The 26,613-nt window shown below is 36.2% G+C and overlaps 1 protein-coding gene across 1 annotated transcript in view; it reads left to right on the top strand.

Annotated features, from left to right (window-relative positions):
* The first annotated feature begins 12,474 nt into the window (after window positions 1–12,474).
* LOC106648739 (lachesin-like) overlaps window positions 12,475–26,613 on the top strand; it is a 32,649-nt gene continuing 18,510 nt past the window's right edge. Inside the window, exons 1-2 of the mRNA XM_014365854.2 lie at window positions 12,475–12,716; window positions 25,068–25,157. Coding sequence (XP_014221340.1) covers window positions 25,088–25,157 — 70 coding nt within the window. The 5' untranslated portion in view covers window positions 12,475–12,716; window positions 25,068–25,087. The remainder of the gene's footprint in view (window positions 12,717–25,067; window positions 25,158–26,613) is intronic.

Genomic DNA, 26,613 nt, shown 5'->3' with positions numbered 1-26,613 from the left:
TACCTATATGACTATTTTGGAATACATTTCTAAACTTTTCTAAGATCTTTATTTTAAGTTGCACTAGTACAGAGTCATTTAGATAAATATTCAGCCTGAGTTTTTCATAAAAGGTTTGAAATTATTTATTATTAGCTTAACTTTATCGCGTCGTCTTAAATTGATCAAATTTCAATGTCAATGATTAATTACATTTATAGATACATGTGCAATGCATCGTGTATACATTATATTTATGGGTTCAAATTGTGTATCGATAATAAGTCGGCTAAAACTTAAATTATGAATCAAGTTTTAGGGTATAATTATGAGGTACATACTTCCTGATTTAATTTTTAAAATACCAAACTGTCACGTATTTTTTGCAAACATCAAATATTAATGTATAAATAGTTTTTGTCACATGTTTAAACCGTGAGTTCCGGCCTTTTATAAACTGTTACATTGATCAAAAATTTATCAGCTCTCGATTGACTCCTAAAGAGCTCATTTTAGCAAATTATGATAGCAAACAAATTAAGTGTATCAGTAAAAGAATGGAGAAAATTAGCAGTAATGAAGTTGAAAGATAAGCCGCTATCTTTTGGGTCTCGCATGCTCGCGCCACTACCCGTAAATAACGGACTATGGTCGATTACAGCTGCTCCGCAGTCGGGTGCACACAGTTGCCGGAAAGCCTGATGGAGCCGCAACGTTCCCTTTCGGCATGTTTCTGCGTGTACAGCTTTCATACACGTTCTGCTGTGGCTGGAGTATGGCTACTTCTACCTTCCTTTCAAGGAAACACTACATTTCATCGTCGATTTGTTGACCAAATTGTGAAAATTTTTCTTTCGATTTGTTATTTTTCCAAGAAATTTTTGATGATTTATCAAGTATTATAGTTTATTATAATAAATATTTGACGATTCCTAGCGCGTTTTAAAGCCACTGTTAGAGTATCGCAAAATTACTTAAGGACGGCTTTGAAAGTGGTAAAAATGTTGCCAACTGATTGTAAAAAACATGAATTTCATGGCTTATCAGTCGATATTTATTTTATTCGCAAAGCTTGCTAAGCCATAAAAAAGGCTCATTTCGTGGCAAGCTGTTACGCGGATGGCGGCGTCACTCTTTGCTGCGGGCAAAGATCAATATCCACGCCGCCACCAATGCTATTTTGCGCAATGTGTAGTCAGGCACGAGAATAGGAGCAAAAAAAGTCTAGAGCCACGCAGCGAGGCACTTGGCTGCACCTGTTGCACCTGGCCACAGTCATGCTAGCATAGCTGCAATGGTAGCGCTGCTCCAGCGTATATAGTCGCGTTATATCCGCTTGCGTCACTGTCACCCAACGGAGGAGCAGGAGTTCGCTTTTCTTCACCTATGCCAAATTCACATAAGCAAGACTTTACTTACTCGCTTGAGCATATGTGCGAAACGATGCGGGAGCATAATGTATGAGAGCCGCGTTTAAAACCCAACTTGGAGTTCGCACGTGTTCCGCTCTTCTTCCGTGTAGCTCAGTTCAGCTAAAAGACATTCATATTTATTGACTGTACATGAGCTTCTCTTAAACTTCTCTTATTTCAAGAGAGACAAATTCTTTCCTGAATGCATCATGAGTACTACTGTTGCCCAAAAGTCATGTATACCTACAGTGTACATGAATTAATTCATACAGAATTGTACGATTTAATTAATATTTATAATATAACACTACGTTCATGTTGTAACTGATTGAACATTGTAACATTAACCTGCATAAATTATTTGTTTTTACACGTATCATCGGCGAACACAAGCTGAGTTACTTGGCATTCAATTATATAGCTTTACAAGGGTCGATAAAATTAAAGTGTTTTACTGATACTTGTTTATTCCGCTGCGGATTTGGTGATTTCCTTTAGAAACCAATGATAAGTATCCGAAGGCATAATCATTAAATGAGAGATTTATGTTTTCATGTTAAAACATACATTACTTAGCTTAGCGATTTTGTCTCAAAATTACCTAAGTAATTGATTAAACTTGGAATTTGCATTGTTTTTGTATGGTAGATATTTGTTAGAGAAGATACGAAAGTAAGTATCGTCTTTGGCAGCAGTAAGAATAAAGCAAAAAAAAAAGGCGGAGGCGGAAGAATTGGTACAAGGCTGATATTTTCTCACGAGCCCATCACAGATGGTAGAAAGAGCGACTCTCGCGGGATATTATTTAAATTGGAATTACTTTTCTCATTATAGTCCAGCCAACGAGAAAATCTCCTTTTTCTTTGCGAGCACATAGCCCGAGTGGCTAGCACGCTGTCGTTGCGACGCCTCACAGTCGACCCGCAAGCTCTCAGCACTTCCGACTCGAGTCGCTTTACTTCTTTTGCCTTTTTTTTGTTCCCTTTTATTCGATATCATTTTCCCCGCACGCGCCGTATAAGAACTAAAACTACCCTTTTCTATGAAGACTGCCCGTGCGCTCCAAAGTTAATCTTTGACGGATGACAGTTACGACGACGCCGACGATACCGAGGACGAGATGAGGAGCTTAGGCTGGCTTTGCGAACTTGTCATTTTAACTCTTTTTGTATTTAGCGCTTTCTCGAATCGTCCGTTTTTATTCTGTTAACTTCTTTAATTACCCGTTCGTGGCCGAAATGAAAGAGCATATGAATTTGTTGCATCTCGCGCGCGAAAATATTTTTTCCTACGCTTGGATGTTTTTTTAATCAAATAAATACTTTTGAATATTTTTCAGTGCATGTTTCGACGAGGTATTTTACTTGGAATGTAATTAAAATTATGAAATATCAAAACAAAAAGGACCTCGAGTATATATATTCGCAAGCTGGGGTATGAAAACAAATATAATAAATAGTTGAAATCCAAGGTGAAGAACACAGTTTCAGAGCTGAGTAAAAGTGGAGGTAAAAGGCCGCCGACGCGCAATACACGTACAGAGCTTATTTTTAATCGAAACGCAGCGACGGAGAAAATGAAAACTTCTTACTTCGTCATTTTTATATATCGACGACACTTTAGCCTGGGCACGGCACGAGTTTATTCTGCAATGGCTCGGGGCACTTTTATCCATAGTCTTGCACTTTTTCGTCACTGGTAGCTGCTGCAGGGAAAGCCAGGCGAGCTTGGCAAGCAGCAGCAGTGGAGCTCCATTTTCGAGGCGGCTGGCCTATTGTTTAGAAAGTTTTTTACACTCGCGCCTCTCGTATAAATATAAATCGTAACCCCTAGAGCTATAGGTATCCGCCGCGCAGTACGCCGTGCTGCTAGATAGCTAGTACCGGTAAAGCTTCGCTGTTGTCTAGAGTATGTGAGTGTTGCTTGTCGTGCCGGTGCGCGGTTATATCGAATGAAGCACGACTGACTACGCGTAGCGAATTCAGGATCTTTATCCTTTAAATTCGTCGCTCTTCTCTTTTCAAGTCCTGAAAGAAAAGAAAAAACTCAGCAATATCGAGTTTTCTATTTTTTTCCTTTCTTTTTTTCCTTTTTTATCATTCTTCCCATAAGTTCCTTCAAGTACTTCGAGTAATTTTTTATTGCCTTACCAATTATTATCAAGTAAAAATATGACGAGTGTTTATACGTGACTGCTGTATTCATGAAAATTTCTGTTCGATATTACGTTTAAGAGAAAATTAAATCTAAGCAAATTTGATTCATAGGCATCGTCCACTTTGTACCTCGAAATAAAGGATGAACGATAAGCTACACGAAATTCATCATATTTCATTGTTCAACAGCTAGACGTGATTTTACTCGCAGGTTCAACAGCTTTGTATGAAAAAAATTTTTCAGACTCTCGCTAGAGTTGTTCTCGTATAGGTCGTACATATAGCAGCATCAGTCCATTAATATTGCGTACACATTCAATTGACTAGCGTCCACAACAAGCCCGCACGCACTCCAATTAAAATGTGAAGCCCTGCTGCAGCCGCGTAGCTTAACGAGCTGTAGGCAGAGAGTGGAGACAAAATATAAGATAAAAAAAAATACGAAGCGTATAAACGACCGTATTATTTTCATTAATTTTAGTGCTTACATAATACAGCTTGTTCTTTGCAACGTTGCACGCGTCGCGCAACGCCATATCATTCTTTGAACAACAATGGGGCAAAAAAAATTATCACAGCAGCCTAACAAATCGAGTAACGAGTAACGAGTAACGAGCTTTCGTTTACAAATGAGCTCGCGCGCACTAACTGAGTGACGCGCGCTTAGTTACGAAACTTCACCGAACTTCTGCTTTAGTCTGGAAGTTTAGTCGTTTTAATAAAAGAATATACTTTACTTTTTAATGCCGTAAATGAGTTTGATTTATTAAATTATATTTATAGATGTTAAATTAACTGTGGACAGTAACAACAACGGGTCAGCTGTGTCGATAACAAAAGAGAATATCTGTGCATGGGTTCACATTACAGCTCTTCCATGATTGTTTATCGAAAGAAATTTAGCTCTTCATACCATCAAACCCCCAGCAATTGTTATCACTGCGAGCATTCAACAGTAATTTTTTCTGCCAGCGATTTCATATAAAAATTATGAAAGCATCGAGAAAACAACCGGCAGAAAGAGAGAGAGAGAGAGAGAGAGAGAGAGAAAGAGAGAGAGAAAGAGATAAAACAAGCGAATCGAAGAAAGCAGAAACGACGCCAGCAGTAGCCAAGGTAGCAGGGCGAAAACCCGTCAGGATAAGAAAGGCGCGCGTATAATGTGTTTCTCCTAATTTTTTCAAGACTCCGCTCGAGCGGGAATTGGAAAGATAAAGCGGGCGCGACATAAAGCTCGATGACATACGCGACGCGTCTTTTTCATTGTCCTCGCATTCATTCCCCTGCAGTTTGCTCTATATTACGAAAGTATCTCCCTTGCCCCCCCCCCCCCTCCTCTTCCCGTGATTGTGCCTGTGTATGTGTGTACGAACGTAATATAATGTGTCGGTGAGCGCGTGGCACGGAGAGTTAGTCGCTTGGCTAGATATAAGCGGATATGCGGCCGAGAGTTCACGAGTCAATGTAGCAGCAGGAAATCGCTGACTTATGACGTCGTACTTTCTTTTTCGTTCGTCGTTCTCACATTTTATTTTTTACTATTATTCTTTTTTTCCCTTTTTTGTATTAAAGGGCAAAGGCTACGTAGCACTTTTACATGTGTAAGGTCTATGGAGAAGGGACAATTCGTGCGATTTAAGCACGAAACGTATATTGCGGATGGTGCACGAGCAGCGATTAATTTTTTAGCTCAGCTTATGCTGCGTGCATTGTAGAGTCGGCATTGTCATACACAGCAGCCAAGAACAGCACTCGTGACGATCTCAGCAAGAATATTACAAAGCATCAAACTCTAATGGGAAACGAGCTGCGGTAAATGTCAATACGCGAATGGCTCAACTCTTATTGACTGTTGGCGATGAATTAGGCTTGAAACTTGCTCACTTGCTGTTTTTTTCGATAATCAATATTTGTGTGGCGTGAATTACCGGGATTGCACAAAATCAGTGGCCGACACTATCGTGCTCACATCACTAAATTTGCTTGTTCATTGACCAGTTGGTTTGTCAGCACTGCACTTGCTACTTGCTACATATATATAGAGGAGCTGCGCGCTTAACTACCCACCCCAACGACACCTGCTGCTGAATATGCGGGCCGGCTGACCGCATCTTGACATGAACTACTCGATATTTTAATATTCATAATTTTAGCAACAGGCGTTACTATACGTAACTTTTACAATGAAATTATTTAATGTAGAGTGCGATTTTTTCTTTGTGGTACATCGTTGCCATGGGTGATTATTATGTTTCTAATGTTAAGTTTTTAGAGTCTTAATGAATTATCATTAGTTTTCGTTAATTAGAGTGACAGTTACCAAGTCTACCGTTTCAATTTTTTCTCTCGACTTTTCCGTTTCTCCTACTTTTTATATAAATATATGAAAAAGTACGAGTATGAGGAGAGAATATCGAGGTATGAAAGCGAACATACGGTACCACGATATATGCTTATACACATATAGTTGTTGGGCTTTTTCTCTTTTTATTGCATTACTATGACTTTCTATACATGCTCTCATTCTTTGCGCTCTCACAATCGGTTCAATATCCTATAGGGTGAGTGTAAGAGCGAGCTCGGAGGAGAGAGAAGGAAAAAGAGAAAGATAGAGAAAGAGCGAGAGAGCGAGAACAAGAAAGGAGAGCGAGAACAAGAAAGGAGAGCGAGAGAGTCAGAGCGCGCGAATAAGTCCGTAAAATGCAAAGATATCCCATGAGATTGAAATCGTAATGTCGCGTGCGTCGTGTAGTAGATATGTATGGTGCAAGACACTCCTACGCTATAGCGCTATGCTATATCGACGTTTGGCCCGCAAGACGATCCCTCGAGAGACAATGTCTTCTGGCACTACTACACACAGAACTTTGCTATAAAATCTCACTTCACGCCAACTTCGATAACGCCCTTCCCTCCTTTTCTTCTTTCCTCTTTCACTCTCTCTCTCTCTCTNCTCTCTCTCTCTCTCTCTCTCTCTCTCTCTCTCTCTCTCTCTCTCTCTCTCTCTCTCTCTCTCTCTAGCTCCTTCTTCTTTCCTCTACAGTATATAACAGAAGCACGTTGAGATGGCTAGCTTATTTTTCATGGACTTTACACGTTGAGTCGCCGTGGAAGCCCTTGAAATATGAAACCATCATATGGGAATTCCAGTAGCCGCATCAAAACTCCACAAGTTCTGAATACTATCATCCTTATATTATTTGTATTATCACTATTACCTTAACTATTAACATTATCGTTGTTATTTTACCGATTACCATTAGTATCAGTGATGTAGAAAATTGTTTCCATTGCTTGTTTTTCTATTCGTAAGATTTACTATTTTACTTTATCTAAATCGGTAAATATTTTAAACGAAACTTTTAATTCAAACGTAAAAATAATTTTTATTTGCATTTTAGCAATGATTTTAAATTGAAACATTGTTATCTGAATTTATAGATTTTAAAAAAATTGTGCGTTCTCAAATTATAATCTTGCTTAACTTTAGTTGCAGTCGGTCATTTAAACGAATAAAGACCGTCATATAATTATTTACATATTGGACATCATTTTTTGTTTGTAAAATAATGATTAATATAGATAAGATGATTCATATCAGTCAAGTGCCAAAATTTAGCTACCTTGATATGCATTGCCTTAATAATTAAATGATAATTCTGTAATGAAAATAATCTTGCGTTGAACATATAATGAATTCTGTTTCAAATGATTAAACTTGAGCAAATACTTGTGACAATTAGTGGCGAGAATTGCTTTAATAGAAAGTCAATAGGTCCGTGGAGACGTTGAAACAAGTTTCGAAAGGGTAATAAAATTAAGTTCCTAGTAAAGTTCCTCACATATCTTGATAAATTTATAAAAATGAAGTTGCCAGGAAGCGATTAAAAAAAATGTCACAATCATAATTGTATCGATTGTTCCATCAGTAAGTTCCAAGCTTGACTCGAAACACTTTTTACAAATCAGCACCTCTCTGCAGCGCTTATATTCAAAATTTCAGTTTTCAGTATATTTTACAATTTTCAAAAGCTATAAAATTATTGTAAGATTATATTCTTTAGGTATAATAATTTTAATAGTGTTAAAATCTATAGAATTTGTTGTTTATTTTTTTTTATTACGGTTGCAGATTTTCACAATAGTACTGCAAAAATGAATAAGAACTTTTCACTGGAAAATACATTGTTAACATATTTTGTATAAATTTACCATTGAAACATATCTCAGCCAGATGTTGATAATTTGTCACGGTGTAATAAATCAATCAAATCAGGTAAAGCATAAGGTCTGGCAATCTTTCTTTTTACTACAACGAGTTTGCTTATTTTGTACAATGGAAATATTTCTACGGTACAAGCTCAAACACGAATAAGTTGTATAGAAGCAAGAGAAAAATTATTTCACGCCAGTGCTACACAGAGTTGGACAAAACAAGTCGAGAAATGTTTTTTCATATAGAGTCCGGCTAGGGTTGGATTCGTCCAGGGAAAACTTGAAAATCCGTAGCCGCTGTTACAAGTAGATAGGCATAGTGAAAATAAAAGTAGGAAAAGTAGGAAAGTTGGATGCTCGAGAAGCGAGTCCAGCGTCGGAAGGCAGCAGCTGTTTGACTTCATCCATTGCTTATATTATAATATACTCAGGGCCGGTCGGGAGCGACTGAAGTTGCTCGAAAGTTGCTTCTACCTTGATTCTGTCCGACTAGCTGAGGCTCGACATTGATAAGTTTGACGTGTTTACGCATTGGAAGCACTTGTGGGCGGTCGCGCGCGCGACCCGATGACGATGAAAACACGGGGGCAGGATAGCGCGCGTTACGTCTAACGACTACGATGACAACGATGAGGCTTCGCCTTTATTAATTTGCCCTCAACTATTAGTTAAATTGAGGATAATCAATAGAGTTTGCGGTGTGGTCGCGGCTCGAATGACTGACTTTCGAGGAAAATATAATACTACTTGCGTACTATATGCGAGTATAGTATGTGTATGTCTACACTCGCTCGACTTTCGTATTCAACTATAACGATGATGAGGATAAAGCGTAATTTTGTCGAGTGCTTAATCAATCGGGTCGTGGGTAACATTTTTAAAGTGTCTCTCTTGGCACGTATTCCAGCTCGTACAGTCGAAGTTTAATTTAATTTCCACATTCACCTTTGTCTACTTAGGTGATAAGTATAGGATCCGCGCGGGAAGCAAATTTAGTAGACAAGTCTTATTGAACTGGTGACAAGCAAGGGATCAGTAAAGGTTCAAAATATAAAAAGTTTATGAATACTTTTTCAATTGAATTAAGCGTATTATATAAGGCCAACTCAGCTGTCGGTGAGTGCACAAAGTTAGAAAGTCGCGAGATCAGTGTATTTAGGCAACGGGTCGTTTGTTGGAGCGGGCGCAAGTCTCGTCGTTCACTTTTACAAGCTTCGTCCGAAGTGAATTACTATATGTGCTGGAGGAAGCGAGGCTGCGTGATAACGAGCGTTTTCCCAAGGAGCAAGATTGACAGTTTGGCGCGAATCGTAAAACAGCGACTAAACCGCACTCGGCAAAAGTATATTATAAACTCTCTATACATCGGGTTTGTGCACAGCTTAGCTCGCAGCAGTTTCGTTCCGTCTCGAAACAAGACGCGGGAGCCGCCGAGTAACTCTGGCCCCAGCCGGTGACGCGCGCACTGCACCGCGTGCACGTTTCGCCAGAGCATACAAACTTCATCGATGTTGCTTTTCCCTCTGTATCTATCCGAGCACACATCAAGCTACATGCGTGTTTTGCGCAAGTGGCATATGGGTGCACATATCTACATGTGCTTGTGTCGCCACAATAACGTCGTCCACAAGACAATCGGGTATGTTGTTGCGTGTAATTTCTATGTGGATAGGCCAACTAGATATGCAAAATTTCCAGCAAACTTTCGCGTAATTCATCTGCATACAGTACAAACCGTATTGTTCTATTAATCTTAAAAAAGCATACTTCGATTCGATTAAAACTTCCACTTATGAAGAATAACGTTACTACGAAAAAAAATTAAAGCTATTTTAAAGAATTCTAAATACGACTTATTTTTGATTTTTTTTATACATCATTTTGGTCATGTAATAGTCGTTATTCGGTTAACTTCGAAATAGTTGTCTTATGATGTATTGGCTCAAAATCTGTCTAGGTCTTGGGTCTTTTGCTTTCTCATAGAGGAAGCTTTGTTATGGGTCTAAAATAAACTTTTGTCAATTGTGTCTTGTATATTTTGACTGCAGTCAAAATATACACTAGATCGAATTTGTGACTGATGTCTGTGTGTGGATGTATGCATGTGGAACGAGTTTTTTCAATAATGGGACGGTAAATGCTATTGAAATAAACTGCATTTATTGCCGATTGGGTTGAGGATGAAGCCAGAAAAAATTTCATTTCATTCTAATTTTTTGAAAGTATGAAATGAATCATTGAAGTATTTCTAAAGATGAGCAGTTAAACTTATATTTAAGACCAAAAACATTAAGATTCATCGATTATTTATACCATTACATCGTGAAAATGAAAAGTTTTTTTTCATTTTTCGAAAATTGAATAATAGATTTTTACAAAGTTTAAGTTTTTTTAGATATATTAGTAATTTTAAAAGAAAAGCAACAAAAATTAGATTTTTATTAACATTTATAAAAAAAGTGGGAACGATACATTTTTTTATGGTGAAGCCCTCTGCCAATGTATGCAGAGTTTTCTCTTTTTATCGACTTCGAAGCCATTTTTTGAGTTTAAAATCCATGAAGGTGCATGTTAAACGCAAGGAGTTTAACTCCAATTTTCGCATATTTTTGCCGCCGGATCGAATTATATGAGCGGGATTAATTATTTTACTGGTTGTAGTTTTTAACTTCTGATTTTCACTTTAATTTTCTCTCTATATACAAGAATGTAGAATTCACGACGTCTGAACGAGTCGTTGAGCGATGATCGATGCGAGAAAACTCTGATCGGTAACTAACGATTTGTACAATTCAAAACCGACGCGAGCCAAAGTGCCCAGTCGCAAATAGAGCCGTCGTTTGCGCTTTAAACAGTAGAGCGAACATCGCACTTGATCAATCAAAACAATCTTCAGTTTTTTCTAATTTTTTCTTATTTTATGGGTGCTTCAGGGTTTCAGAAAAAATAATTAAAAATTATGATAATTTATTTACGACGATATGAGCCGATATCAAACTCGAAAATGTTTTCCCTTTTTTATCGAATTGCTAAGTTCTTATGTTATAACATAGAACATAGGTATCCTGCAACCTCTAAACTAAAGGGACCCCTTCTGCGCTGGGGTGACGATATTACCTAGATCAGCAAACTTTAAATATTGATAAAGGGCTAAAGATTTAAAAAGCTTCCTCTTTTACTTTATAAAAACAATGAAAGGCAAGCGAAAATGAAAATATTTGTTTATTTTGGACCACCCATTAGGCAATTCGTGACCTGTAGGCGTCAAAAAAGGTGGTTGAGGGTTAGCCAGGAGAAGTCTGGCTTGAGCGCCCGGTACGGACCCCTGGTGCTGATCTCCTTGTGGATACAACTTTCCAGTTCGTGAAGATTACTTACTATCCTTTGTAAAAAAAATAATCATAATAATGGTAATTATTTTGATATAAATTTAACCTTTATTTTCTTCACGAATCATCACGGGTAAATTTCGAAGTTATTTCAAACTGTGAGGACTTGGAATTATAAAAGTTCCTCTTGAATGCATAGCAACACGATGTTTTGGTAAATGGCATCCCTAGAGTGGACAAGAGAGAAAAAACATGATTGGTCTCTTCTTGGACGAGAGAAGGGGTATTTATCCAGAATAATGTGTAGACTTCCGTCAACAGCAGTAGCATAGGTAGAGTAGGCCTTTGCAGGTCGACATTTGCCATTGTCGCACGTTTCTGTCCGCTGCGTATTGTATCGTGTGCACTGGCGTTGCACCGAATCTGACTGACGGATGAGCGACTTTCCCGGTCTGTGCCGCCCTAGCCCCTTCCCTGCTCTTCTTTAATTAACGACTCTAATTAACGGATTCGGCATTGGCACGTACGCACATTCACCTAATAGCAGTTTTACGCTGATATTCGCGTATACACGCACGCTAATACTACGTTAGCATGATCCAAAAGCATATACGTAACGCCGTGCAATACTAAACGTTCAGCGAGAGTCCGGTAAGCGCTTATTTACCACCCTTTTAGCTACCTGAAAAACCGTTACGATTGACAGATGAGAGCGACTATAAGCTGATTAACTTTCTGCGATTTGCTTGTCTGTAACTCCACTCTATCATATAATATATCGTGATAGATGATTCAACCAAAGCAAATGAAACCGATGAAAAATGTACCCATTAATTTTGTCGGCAGCCTTCAACAAAATGAGTTTGAAAGTACACAGAGAAGCGATTAAATACTTTTTCTAACCAACTTGAATGTTGAATAATATGCTTTTGACGACGCAATGAGTTATTCTTGATCACTTGTCACTTACTCAAGTGAGCGTGATAAAATGTTATTTTGTATTCACAGGAGAATAGCTTAAGATTGGCTGTAAAACGGAGTTACAAGAGTATCTTCTCCTTACAGGAATAACGTAAGCTTGTAAATCGAATGAAAGCGCAAAGAGAGAGAGAGAGAAAGAGAGAGAGATGATGCATAGCTATGTAAGTACGTATAGACATAAATGCATTTGTGATGGTCCAGGTCCGCCGCCACCAACGCGCGGCATGGACTGCAAAGCTATACGCTATATGCGTTGCGCGCGCGTTCCGAGATTAAAGCGAGCGAGTAGCAGTGAGCCTGCGCGCGAGAAAGCATCAGTAGTATAACAGGCGAGAAAGTGATCCTGTGATGCTCTCAGCTAAGGCTGCGCGCTGCCAGTCTACCGGTAAATACCGGAGCGCACGCTTCGTGAGTGCGAGTGTTGCCAGACGGTTTCAGTGACGATCATAGCCACGCGCCTCATTGTCCTAGCTGCTCATGCATCGGCTGTCTTGCAATTTAATCTCATTCACAACTTGTTCTTGCTATAAGGAGTTTTAACAAACGTCTACAAAGTACGCGAATGAAACAGCTACTACATTTAAGGCTGGCCAAACTGCGGGCCCACTTCTCAAGTTGCACCTTTCGTTGCTCCAACTTTTTATGTATGTTTCTGAACTTAATTTTTTTCATTTCATTGCATATCTTACTTAAGCTTTTTTATTCTAACCATCAAACTTTTTTGTCAACTACTGTTGATACATGACACGTAGATTAAATATGTATATATTGCCTAAAAATATTTCATATTTAAACATGTATCAAATTTCAAATGAATTTCATATTTAAACAAAGTCAGTTGTATCAAAGTCACGATTAAAATGAAAATTTTCAAACCCATTTTCCAGGATTTACGCTGAATATTTTTCGATAAAAGTACATGTTTCAAGAAAAGTCCAAAATGAATACATTCAAGAGGTTTTTTCAAAAAATATTCATTGAAAATTCTGGAAAACGTGAGTGAAATGTTTCTACACCATTTGATATAATAAAGTAGAAAATTGAAACAACTTTCGTCTAAAAATTGCGGTCAAATATTTCAAGTGGTAAATATTTCTGCCGATGGTTGGTCCAAAAAATTACGTTCCACGATGGCAGTAGAAGCATAAATTTAAAGCTTCAACTTTATTTCTCTCTCTCTTTCATAAATATCTTATTAGCTTTTGAGCCTGCCTTTGCTTCAAGCAGCTCCAACATATAATAAGTTTCGTACCGAGTACACAAAGTTTTTTCTAATTCAGACTGCTCGTTTTACTTTCTTTAAACTTGAAGAAAATTTATATTGTTCTTAATTAAAGTAGAATGTTATTAAGTCTGTAGGAAATTATTGATGAATAATTGAAGCTCAATCATTTTTTTACCACATTAGTTAGAAATGACACTTGTTCCGATCATTTGTTTTATTGTCAAGGAATATTAATAATTTAATGAAAATTGTATAATTCCTTTTTGATGCTTCTTCTATTTATTACCGATCTCTATTTTTTAGGAAATATAACTTGAAATTTTTTTTTGAATCACCATGCGCAAGTACCGAAGAAAACAATCTCGATTACACTCTCAAAAAAATTAACTATAATATACATATGCAACAAATTACTAAAAAGTGAATTAATTAATATTTTTTTAATTATAGTTTTTGGTAGTCTATTTCACAATAAAAAAATCGTTTTCTTTTCATGAAATTACGATAATAATCATTCTCATCTGAACGACCCTGATGGGACCAACTGTTGCGTTTTATAACGTTCTTAGAGAAGGGATTCAAAATTGCTTCCCTCTTCTAAAAGAAAATTTTCCAAGCAGTTGAACCTTTAAAAATTCAATCTTTTTCATCATCCACAGCTGATAACAAGTCAAAAGCCCGTCGTCGCTTTCATTAAGTTTCTAAATATCATTTGATCCTCGTTAACTGAAAATCATTAACCTGATCTGTACTAAAGATTCTATTTACTGCAAGATATGTAGATATATGGCAGCATGAAATATCATAACAAATTGTTCTAGCTCGGCTTTTTAAAATTTTTATTTTAAGTGTATTATTTGTTAAAAACGTACAGTGCGCGCGCGGCGTGCCTTGATGCTGCTACCGCACATCTTGGCTCAAAAATTATGAGTACAGCTTCTCACTACGCCGGGGGTGGTCGAACTACTCTTCAGATGAACATTATGGGGTCATTATGCACTGGCCATAAATTTTAAGGAACGTATTTTCTTACCACAATATTTACGCCATCAATTTTCTCGTGGTTCCTTTTGTATGTGCACGCGATGCAATCGTGTCGCCTTTATCTGCACGTACTTGTAATGCCACACAGGCATCGTTCTTCCAGGAGGACTTTTTTTTATTTACATGCACATTCATATCAAAGGATGCTAAGTGAAACTTTTGCTTATGAGTGTGATCGTTATTACTTATTAGAAGTACCACTACATATTTTGATTTATATTACTGTATGCTTGATAAAAATTTTACTTAGATGGCAATTTTTTCAACGTATTTTTACTTTATACTAGTAGGTAAATTGATAATAATAATTGACGATGCCAGAAAATGAGTGCTTTTCATGATTGCATCATCTAAGTTTAATTTGGAAAGTGCCTTTAATAGATTTGAACATTTAAGTTTATTTTCAAATTAGCGGTGAAATTATATTTAAATACAGTGAAATCCGCTTATTATGTCCACGATTAATATGTCCCGAACCATCGGTCCCGGTTTCATCCTATATAAATGTACATAAAATAAGTCGGTTATTATGGACACTCTGTTGGTTAATGTGATCAAACATATTTCCGAAATCATGTTTAATCATCTAATAATGTAAACATTTACAATAATATTGGATTCAGCATCAATCCATAAACAGCCCAACAGACAATAAATTTTCGCCATGAATGAAAGAAAAGATTCGAAGAAAGAATTCGATTATCATTCGGGGGACATCAAGTTCCGCATCAAGCCCTTGGCAAATTATCATACAAAAGAAGAAATTCAGAACATTTTGCCATTTATAATAACAATCAAATTATAAAAAGAAAAATACATGGAAAACATGTACACGTTAAAAAATTATTAAAAAATGATTTATGAGTGTCCGCGAACAAAACCCAAAGAATGAATCAAAAAACTTAGCAAACCAGAGTTTGCATTTGAGGTGTGCAATTTTATGAAGATAATGTTTCGATTTCCTATTCTTATGTAAATTATGTAAATTCAATTGTTACTAGTAGCAAGTGTAAAAAAAATTAGCGATTAATTTGATTCGAAAAATCGATTTTTTTTATGTGCTATTTTTGAATAAATTTTTTCCACCATATGTTATGGCCAGTCGCTTAATGTGGCCAAAACCCTTGGTCCCGACATGCTCATAATAAGTGGATTTTACTGTATCTCAATATACTACTTAAGTATAGACTGTTGGTTACTCAATCGTTTTATAATTCTAACTGGTTTTCGCAAAGCTTCGTCATAGTCAAATACGCATTATTCGTGGGACATAGACACCTTCTTAATATAATAATATTTAATGCAAATTGAAACTGAATATATAATAGGTTTTCAAAAAAACATAAAACTACAATTAAAATTATACATAAAAAAAGTCAAAAACCTCGAAAAAAATTTATTTGTAAACTTCTGTTGTAAAAAATAACTTACTGTATATTTATTATAAAAATGTATCTTACAATCATTCAAAGTATTTACCTACTGCAATCCAACAATTTATTTCCTACCCGAAGCGCTTAATGTATGCAAACTTGCAACATTTTTTGAAGCACAACATGAAAACTATTGTCGGACCAAGCGCATTTTTCATGTACCTCATATATAGAGCTCAAAAAGGAAAAATGCCGAATACGCACGTCCAACAAGTCTGAAACTGTCATTGTGTATTAATACAGCCATAAAGTTACATTTTTCACAGTTTTAAACTTAAATTGAAAGTTTATAATAAAGAAATTAATAAAAAACCTAACTTGACAGTTTACACTAGCGATGTATCATATAGTATTATAAATTAATTTTGCTCGACAAATAAATATAAATTTAAATAAAAGCCTATGTGCATACAAGGAATTCAGTCAATAAAAACTCCATAAATAGTAAAATAATTTTTTATTTAGACAAAACTGTTTTTCGCGAATAAAAATACAAGTTTATTCTTTCAAACGAGTTTCCTATCCTTTAAATCAATAGACGTTTATATCCCTAATATTTAAAGGGAACTACCTGTGTTTATGCCTATAAATAAAAAACATAAAAATTAAGGATTACTATTAAAAATGTTTGTTTCTGATGTTAAAATATTTTTTTATAGCTCCTTTTGCAACAAAAGATATGCCTTTAGTTCCTCTTATTATTAAAAATCATCCAGAATTCATGTATATTGACTTGTGATTTCTAAGTCATTGACCGCATGATTTTGAACGCAATTTTTCACCAATCCTGATCCTTGCGGGGTCTCAAAAGTTTTGTAATAAAATTCTTTTCCACTTAAGTGTAGCAGATTTTTTATTTAGTTATTTTTTTAATCTACTAATCTCCAAATATAGCAATAAGCGTTATTAAAATAGCTATTTTTGTCTTTTTTTTTTGTACTTTAGTATGAAAAAAATTTTCCAAGCCTTTTGTTTAAATTCTGTTACACTTAAGTGGAAAAGAATTTTATTACAAAACTTTTGAGACCCCAAGGATTAGGATTGGTGAAAAATTGCATTCAAAATCATGCGGTCAATGACTTAGAAATCACAAGTCAATAAACATGAATTCTGGATGATTTTTAATAATAAGAGGAACTACAGACATATTTTTTGTTATAAAAAAACCTATATAAACATATTTTAATATCAGAAACAAAAAATTTTAATAGTAATCCTTAATTTTCATATTTTTCATTTATAGGCATAAACACAGATGTATCCCCTTAATGTAGAAGTTTGCTAAATAAAACACGCTACTTATATCTAAATATATAATTATAATATCCTATTTTTGAACAAATGCTACAGTTGAGTTGGAATAAAAAAAAATAGATTTATTCATACTTTATTGAACATTTTTTTGTAATATCGTTAAATAAAATTTAGTTATAATACATCAAGCACAGATTGTCCGTTAAAAACAATCAGAAGAGTGCTCACTTCAAATATAGAAAGGAACGAACTTGAGCTGTAAAGATAGATTTTTGGGATCATCGGATACAGAGAGAGAGAGAAAGAGAGAGAGAGAGAGAGAGAGACAGAGAGAGAGAAGAAGAAGAAGAAGGAGAGTGAAAATAATTTTCGCCATGCTACGATTCGCTTTTCAGAACTTACACAAAACTTTTCACTACCTATTTTGATTCATAGCAATTTTGTGAAAAACTTTTTGAAATAAGTTGAGAAAGTTTGTTACCAAGGATTGTTTAAGACTCGAAACATTTATGTTGCTCATACTATGCACTCTGAAAACTATTGTTTTATCTCGCTTATTACAACTACTATTTATAATTGCACGTAAAATTTGTTGTGAATGAATTTACGATTAGTACTGTTCGTCACTATCTTTTGAAAACTAAAAAGTGCAAGATAAAAGTTCTAGTGTCTTTTAAAGTAAATCAACCGGATGATTTATTGAAGTAAAGATTGGTATATCTTGATCAGGAAAATAAGTGTGGAAAGAACATCATCTTTTACTTTGTAGAAAAAGTTTTTATATAAAACAATTGAATTAGTAATGAAACAACTTGTAAATCAGCTTAAGCGTTTATCAGATATTATACAAATGAACTTTGAACTTTAGCTGTTTATTAGTTGCATTCCGAAAAATTTTCTGCGCTGTATCTTAATCAGCTTATATTCGTTATTTTCGTATAATACTGCTTGTGAATTGTTAATTCCACGGGAAGCAAACTAAATCATTTATAACTGTTTTATTTACATCTTGAAATCATTTTTTTGTTATTTTATTCTCGATGTTTGGTCAATGTTCTCAATTACCCGTTAAGCTCAAATCTCTGTCATTGAGATCATCGTCTAATATAAAAAGACTTCAAAAAATATCTTATCTCAATCATAAAGCAGAATAAAAAATATATTCCATTACAGAAAATTAATGAATACATAAATAGGATTGAATCTTATTAATTATAAATTTAGTTTAAAATGTTGATTACTTTGACTTTTCATTGATTTACAAATGAATTTTTTTCCGCTTGGGGATGATAAATTGGAGACTTTAACGTTCGTCTTGAGAATAAAAGTTTATCGATTGTTATGGATTCGCATAACACAGTGCAAACTCGCAGATATAATAATATGCGTGTGTAGGCGTTGCATACGTTACCCGCCAGTAGCGCCACGCGCGTTTGCCTCAGGCCCGAAGGTATACGCGACGCACAGATCGGCTCGAGCGAGCGACGAGCAAGGCCGCAAGCGGCAGACGCTCTGAGATTAGGCAGCTAGCTGCGAGTTACTTTTTATTACTTTCACTGTTATTCACCTACCACTGTTAATTAAAATTAATCAATAATTAACTTTCCAAGTGAGTCTTGTTTATTTCGCCACCTGACACCTGACATTTGGGTTGAACCATAATACGATATATACGAATTCTTCGATCGGAAACAGTGATATTTCCCAAATTTTTGAATTTTACTCAATTATTCGTATATTAATTTCAAAATAAAAATTCCTGTTAATTCATTATTTTCTAAATATCTGACAATAAATTCATTTATGCAATAGTATGACGAAAAATGTCTTTTTTCGCTCATTTTTTAGTGTGCACAGTGTGCGCAAAAACGCCTTTTGGGCACTTGTTACATAAATAACTATTATATCACTGCGTGGCATAAGTTCACATTTATGGCACGCTTTTCGGTGGCATAAGTTGCACATTCTGGCACCGCTGCGTTCGCATCACACTCGCATGCGCTCGTGCGCTAACCTCACTTCGCGTTACCAGAAAGTGCGACTTATGCCACTAGTATCGTAATAGTACTTTACGATACTAGTGGCATAAGTAACACTTTTTGGCACGGTGTAGTTTAGGGCCCGAGCGCAGCGAGGGTCCTAATAGCTGGGCCGAAAAGTGTCCCCTATGTCACGAGTATCGTACAACATTTTATAGCACTGTGCCAAGTTCACATTTATGCCCCCTTTTCCGATGCATAAGTCGCACTCACTGGTATCGCGAAGTGAGGTTAGCGCACGAGCGTATGCGAGTGCGATGCGAACGCAGCGGTGCCAGAATGTGCGACTTATGCCACGGAAAAGCGTGCCATAAATGTGAACTTATGCCACGCAGTGTTATAAAGTACTATAAAAATATAAAAAAAAAAAAAACGTCCGGGCTCACAGATAATAAAACACTATTATTTTATCGTTCTGAAAATTCAAAACAACAATCTGCACGTGTTATTTCTTAGAATAAACCAGAATAGAGAAATAGACATGATATTTTTTGGAGATTTAAACAATTTTCAAAAAAACGCCGCCATTTCTTAGTTCATTCTAAGCACTATTTAGTAAGCAGTAACAAGTGCAGATTGTTGTCTTAAAATTTAAGGGCGATAAAATCAACGGTTATTATGTAATCGTGTGCAGCACGATTTTTTGTGTTTTTTAAAGTAAATTGTTGCAGACGACACTGGGTGACAGAAAATAAAACGAACATTTATTGAACGCAACGGAAGTCTTTGTGTCACTTCTTGATGATCTTGCAGCACAAGTACCTCTAATAAGTGAGAAAATAAGTAAATAAGTAAGAACCTCTAAACACCGGAAAGTGTGAGTAAGATGTTTACTACACCAAATTAGGGTGAAATTGTCTATTAACGTGTTTTTTTGGTCCATCCATTTCAAAAACAATCAAATTCGATTTTAAAATTTCATTTTCATGTTTTTCGATTTATAGGATAATACAGGATTTAACTTAAGTGTGCCTCCTTAACAGCAGTTTGACACAAAAATTTGTTGATTCTCGAAGGGCCTACTCGCTCTTTGTCCGAGTCAGGTGGTGTTGGGTGAGTGATACCTTTACTTAAAGCGACCACAAAGCCAAATGTTTAAGATTCTCCCTGCAGGTAACCTGCTAAAGTGTGAAGGGTGGATCGGCTCTAAAAGTGGATAAAATCCCGAACCCCACTATTAAATCGGCATTGATGCATATTTTGATACCTACTTTCGTGTTTACAAAGCGTGACACAGTGAAGAATTTTTCTTGTTTTGTTAAAACCGGAAAAGGCTTGTCCTGGTGCTAAAACTAGGCAAGTCTTCCACGGAGCTATCACCGTACCACCCGCTGAGCATTCAGGACGTTGCGAACAAGATTCTAGAAAGAATAATAGTGGGCCGCCTGGAAGTCTGCAACGAGGGCCTTGCAAGACTCGTTTGGATTCCTTACAAGATTGTCAACACTTAATGCCACCCAAAGAGTTCTAAACACCGTTGGAATGGCCATTAAAAGATGGCACTGCATCTTAGTCGCCTTGTCCAATAAACTCTTGACCATAAAATTGAAGTTACAAATTATTATTACAAGGATTACTAGTTGAAACGCAGCGATGAATGTGTAAAAACACGAGATTCTGTGCCACTCGGGGTACTACGCCCCCAAGCAGCTGCCACTCGCGTCGAATAGTGGATATTTTACATTATTAATTATTATAGAAAGCTGAGGAAATTTCCCATTGACAAAGTATGTCACATATTTTTTAAATAGGTTCAGGGTTTTCTGGCGATTTAGAAATTAAGCAATTTCGACTAAAAATGCCACACAGCCACCGCGTTAGGACACTTGACATGAAATACCTCATCTCAGATGATTTTGGGATAAAATGTCTCATGTACGGATATATATATAGTGTCACGGTATTCACATGACAATAGTAAATTTAATTTAGTGTACAAAAATGTAAACCAAATTATTTTCAAGTCTATCACAGACCTTATCACAATTGAAGGAAAAATGCAATGAGGTAACTATTACAGATTATTTGTAAAATAGTAGAGGCACGATCATGGTTTAAATAAAAATTCCGATGAAATAAAATAATTACGTTTAAAATTGACTTTGTGGTACTGACATTAAAAATTACCCATTCATTTAAAATATATGCGCTGTTAGAGAAATTAAATATGGTAATACATTTACATGATTCCAGGATTTTATACTTCGACGAGGGACTATATAAAAGAAAAATTGATCGAACCAATAAGAGAAATAAAAAGCAATTGGAATAGGTTAACAAAACTAGCAGAAAACCATCATCTTTTCATTGTTTCATTTCTCGTCTCGATGGCAATTGTCGTTACATAACCGTCAAGCACTCGTGAAAGACTACGAATATGTATACAGGGATGGAGGTAGGAAAAAGGAGAAAAATTTTCAAACAAAAACAAATTGTGCTTGGTTGAAAAAAAAATTTTTTTCGCATAGGCGAATTTAATAATTGATGAGGTAAAACTCATCGTTAGTTTAAACGTCAAAGACAGAGAGTGGCGGTTATTATTGTTTTTCCTTTTAACAGCACCTCCGTCTCCGTACGCGCCTTACTAAAAGCTGCGCGTGTACTGTAGCACTCCGTCATGTCTAGCCGCGAAAAAGAAATTTCTGTGGCAAGCAAAACTTTCTCGGATGCGCGCAGTACTCGTTGGCTTTTTATCGACATTTCGATTTCCTCGATAAATTACCTTTCACCTTTCGTCGCATACTTTTAAACTATATGCCAATGTACACATACATATAGGTATGTGAATGAGTGCGTAGGTGCAAAAAAGTCAACGATTGCGATCAGATTGTGAAGCCCTCATTTTCAAAGTTTTATCAACTTTGGTGTCTTGTGCCTCATATATTTGCAAACACTCATGATTTTATTGTATTATTCAATCGTCTGTGCCGATTTTTTATTATAGGAAATTTTTATGACGAATAAATTTACTCGTAACTTTGCATCTGGAGTCGTGATCAATTGTATCTTAAATATATTTCTCTTGATGGATGATTGATCGAATCCTTATATTCAAGTATCTTATCTAATTTAACATTAAATTTTTATAATTATATTGTTTACTTCTAATGTGAACTAGGAAATGAAATGCAATCATTAAGGGGTTACATAGCATTGTGTGACGGAAATAATTTTTTTGTCGTTGAAAAATTATATTTTAAAAACCGAAACTTTCAATCACAAACCAAGAGTATAAATCTCAATTTTGTACCTTTACGCGTCCGAAATATTCATTTATTCTTTATGATCAATTCGGTAGTGTGACGCTGTACCCTTAAATTGATACCTGCACAGACGAAGCCTAAATGAAGGATCATTTTTATTTAAACCGCGATTGTTGGAAACTTTGATACGTATTCTCCTAGAAAACTCGCGAAAAATTATTTTGAATAAAAAATGTTCCTTCATTTAGGCTTCGCCTGAGCAAGTATCAATTTAAGGATACAGTGTTGCACTACCGAATTGATCATAAAGAATAAATTAATATTTCGAATACGTAAAGGTAAAAAATTGAAATAAGAACTAAGCTTACGGTGGAAGAAGGGCAGGTTCCAATAGATGGTGACTGATTAATTAAAGTTAGAGAAAAATAACATCTTTCGATTTCTTGTACACCAAATAACGATTATGTCGACAAGAGTTTCAGTAGCTCAGATGGTAGGGCACTCGCCGGGTCGACTCCGGCCTGAGCCCATATTGTTCGTTCGGTGTAAAATAATTAAATAATAAATATTACGATTGAATATGGAAATCATCGTTTAGGATTATGGAAATCTCCTATTCAATTAGGTATAATAAAAATAATTTTTCGCGAGTTTTTCAGGAGAATACCTATCAAAGTTTCCAACAATCGCGGTTTAGATAAAAAATGATTCTTCATTTAGGCTTCGCCTGTGCAGGTGTCAATTTAAGGGTACAGCGTCACACTATTGAATTGATTATAAAGAATAAATTCAAGAGTATAAACTTTGAGAAATATGTCGAATTTTTCGTTTCTGATGATCCTGTCAAGAAATATTCTGCCTACCGTAGGACAATAGGATGACCGTGGAATACTAATGGATGATCCACAATTTTCAAAATTTTTATCTGAATTTTTTTACAGCTACTCTAATGGATAAACTTCATTGAGTAAAAATTTCAAATTGATTGAACTTTTGATTTTTAAAATATAATTTTTCAACTAAACAAATTGATTTCCGTCACATAAAGCTATGTAACCCCTTAACAGAGTTCTTCAAACGAATATCGTATCCTAGTATCAACATTTTTTGAGTATCTGATTTTACTTTCCACATATAACAGAAGTTTCAAGTTTACAAAATGTTGATTAATTCAAGGCATATACCAAGACAAATCTGTACGTATAAGTAAGACAACTAAGATGACGGCGAATGAAAAGTAGTTCTCACTTCCCAAAGGCGCAAAAGCACTTGAGCCGAACAACAGTGAGCACAATATATCAAATACACCTACGTATAGGCTCACGTGCACGCACATTTAGCTATTCATACAAGAGCAGAGGCAAAACTTAAAAGTCGTTAGAAATTTTGCAAATAACTCGATCTTATGCGTGCAGCAGTGCCAGATGCACAGATTCAGTACCGCGTATACTACTTGCTTCGCCTCCGCATGCGGCATGAGTCGCGCGACAGCCGCTATGCTGTGCTCTTTATACGAGGCAAACGCGCATAATTTAACCCATGAAAATATGATTCTAGTAGTGAGACGAGGGTAACATGTGTGTCTACGTATGTGGGTTATATATTCCTATTAAGCTTCCTTTTTCATTGTTTCGCGGTGCGCACCCAAGTACGGCTATAAACGAAACGACATCTATAGCTTTCAGTTTTTTATTGCTCCGCCAAGTCGATTCAACAAGTTTTTTTCTTTCCACACGAGTGTTTTTATATGCACGTACGTATATATAAGAGAAGCCGTACACTGCTGGACGCGTGCGGGGAGCGTCGGAAATGCGATACCGCATGATGTACGTATGTATATTCGAGCGACCGACCTATGCGTTATGAACTTCTCTTATTCTCTGTTCTCGGGTGTCTTTATGCGTTTCTGCTTACGCCAAAGACCCGATCGTGCCATTTTACTCTTTGTGCGTTCGAGCTTATAGATGTGGCGTAGAAATTGCCCTAGATACATGGCATTATCTGAAAAAGACATTTAATTTTTGTTTGCTCCCCACATTAGTTTCCATGTTCTACCCGATAGAAATAAATTTCACATTTCCACATTTTTTTACAATTATCTAATTTTAATGATTTATTCATATATTTAAACGATTAGAATGACTTAGTTGTTACAATTTTGATGAGCCCTTGGAGTTACTGACAGTTATACGCAAAATACACAGAAATTGAAAAAAATCCAAACAATGAAAAGAAAAACGTGAGCAGCAGTTCCATCGTTTGTCAGTTAACGTATATTATATAGTTTTCGAAACCATGGAAAAGTTGAAAAATTTCGGGGTGGCTTCTGCTGTTTCATTACGTATTCGACATGAATGAAATCTTAAATGTAAATTGGTCTCTTGCTTTATTAAGTCCACATCTGCTACAATTCTTGCCGAGATCTCACTCTCTTTCTCTCTATTTCTCTCTCTTTCTTTCTATTTCGTGATGGGTTTTACAAGAAGACAAGAAAATTATGCCGAACGAGAAAAGAAAAAAGGAGTAAGAAAAAAGTCAACGAAACAGAGCTTTAATCGTCTCAAATGTATATTCCTTGCAAATAAAATCACAGAAACGACCTTGCAAACAAAAATACTCAGAAAATTAAAAAAAAATAAAAATATACTCTTATTAGTATTTTTTGAAGTTACTCTCAATTAGTTGGTTACTTTCTTGAATTATATCAATGCCTTTTTTAGTTAGTTATCTAACATTTTATAATGTTATCAATTATTTTAAAAAAAGTAAAATTTTCAAATTATCTTACATGTTTTAGCTCAATACCATTGATGCGTAATGATTACTAGAGAAAGGACTATTTTCGCAGTATTATTGGCTTTTCTCGTCTATCCAGGTGATAATATGGGTAAGTCTCAATCATAGCTTTAATCATACCTTTCACACGCAAACAATATTCAAATGACAAATTGTAAAATAGCTTAATATACGCTGATAACGAATCAGATCTTAAAAGCTTACATGAGTATGACGGCGATGCTCCCTTAATCTCGCACGGGACAAGCAATCGAATAAAAAGTAACCAACGATTGATCACGGATTTTAATTAATTTACGTGAACCAAAATAACAGGTGATGTGTAGACTGATACCAAGAGGCTACAAGCAAAATTACAAGCGAGTTCGGTGTTGGCGTTAATGAGGCAAATAATAAAGCTTAGCGTATAGGTTTGACTGGATGGCTTATGTCCATGTGGGTCGGGTGGGATGGAAAATCGCAGCGGAGTGGCTGTATAACGTGTGCGGGACACATTTCCGACGCTCGCACAACGAGAGACGCGCCACAAAGCGTAATTGATGAGTCGAAACTTGCAACGTGCGCACGCGTTACCCACGTCGTGCCGCTACTATTGCTACTGCTGCTCGTCGCTCCCGTGGGCAAGCGCCACCACTACTACTACTGCCTGGCAATGTGTTGTTCATACACCGCAAGCTTAACGCAATTGCGTGATCCACACTCACTCAAGTGTAATATTAACAAGATATATGTATGCCTGTCTGTGTATTCCAGCACGCATGTGTATAACACCGAGCACATGCACGAATTTCATTAACGTATCGCGCGCGATGTATATGAGCGCGTGAGATCGCAGCTATTGCGCGAAACTTCATTAAACATACCGAAGGAAGCATAATGCTTCTCAATGTCTTTGGAAGCTTTTTGGCGACGCTCGTCGAACGGTCATCGCCGCCCCATTAGTTGTATTTACGACTTTCACTTCGAGCCCGGGTATAGTAGGTGCAGCCATCAAAACTAACCGATTTTCGATGTAGCTGAGCACTAGATTTTATTGCACTGCTGGAATTTATATGTAATGCGAAGCACATGTGCTTTTTCACGCGAGTTTGCCCACGCGCCCTCGATCTCGGATGACACGTATGAGAAAGCGCGTAGGTTTAATCTCTTGTTCTGCGTAAATAATAAAATACGATTTTGTTTATTTTTCCTTATTTTTAATACTTAGTCGTTGAAGCTAGTGAGTGAGATAAATTAGCATCCTTTGAACGATGATTTGTCGTTTTTCTTCAGATGTATTTCTAATCGTTTCTCTCATCGTCTGCAATGCGCGCACGCGTTTTTATTCCTACTAACCAACCACACGTAGTTCTATTTAATTTAACTAACAAGGAGACCACCTCAGCTCCGGGTCATGGATCTGGCCCAAACTTACTGAGGGTACTTTGTACACCTAGAAAACATGCCCAGTAGGTTTAGTTTCGTCTTATAGGCCCCTGCAAGAAGTAAAACCCACATGCAATATTTAAATATTAATTACATGAAAAAAAAACCTCCTTTATTATCAC

The sequence above is a fragment of the Trichogramma pretiosum genome, unplaced genomic scaffold (genome assembly GCF_000599845.2).
Source record: "Trichogramma pretiosum strain Unisexual culture from Peru unplaced genomic scaffold, Tpre_2.0 scaffold7, whole genome shotgun sequence".
Classification (NCBI taxonomy): Eukaryota; Metazoa; Arthropoda; class Insecta; order Hymenoptera; family Trichogrammatidae; genus Trichogramma; species Trichogramma pretiosum.
The sequence above is the reverse complement of the archived record's forward strand: the minus strand, read 5'-3'. Positions and strand labels throughout refer to the sequence as shown.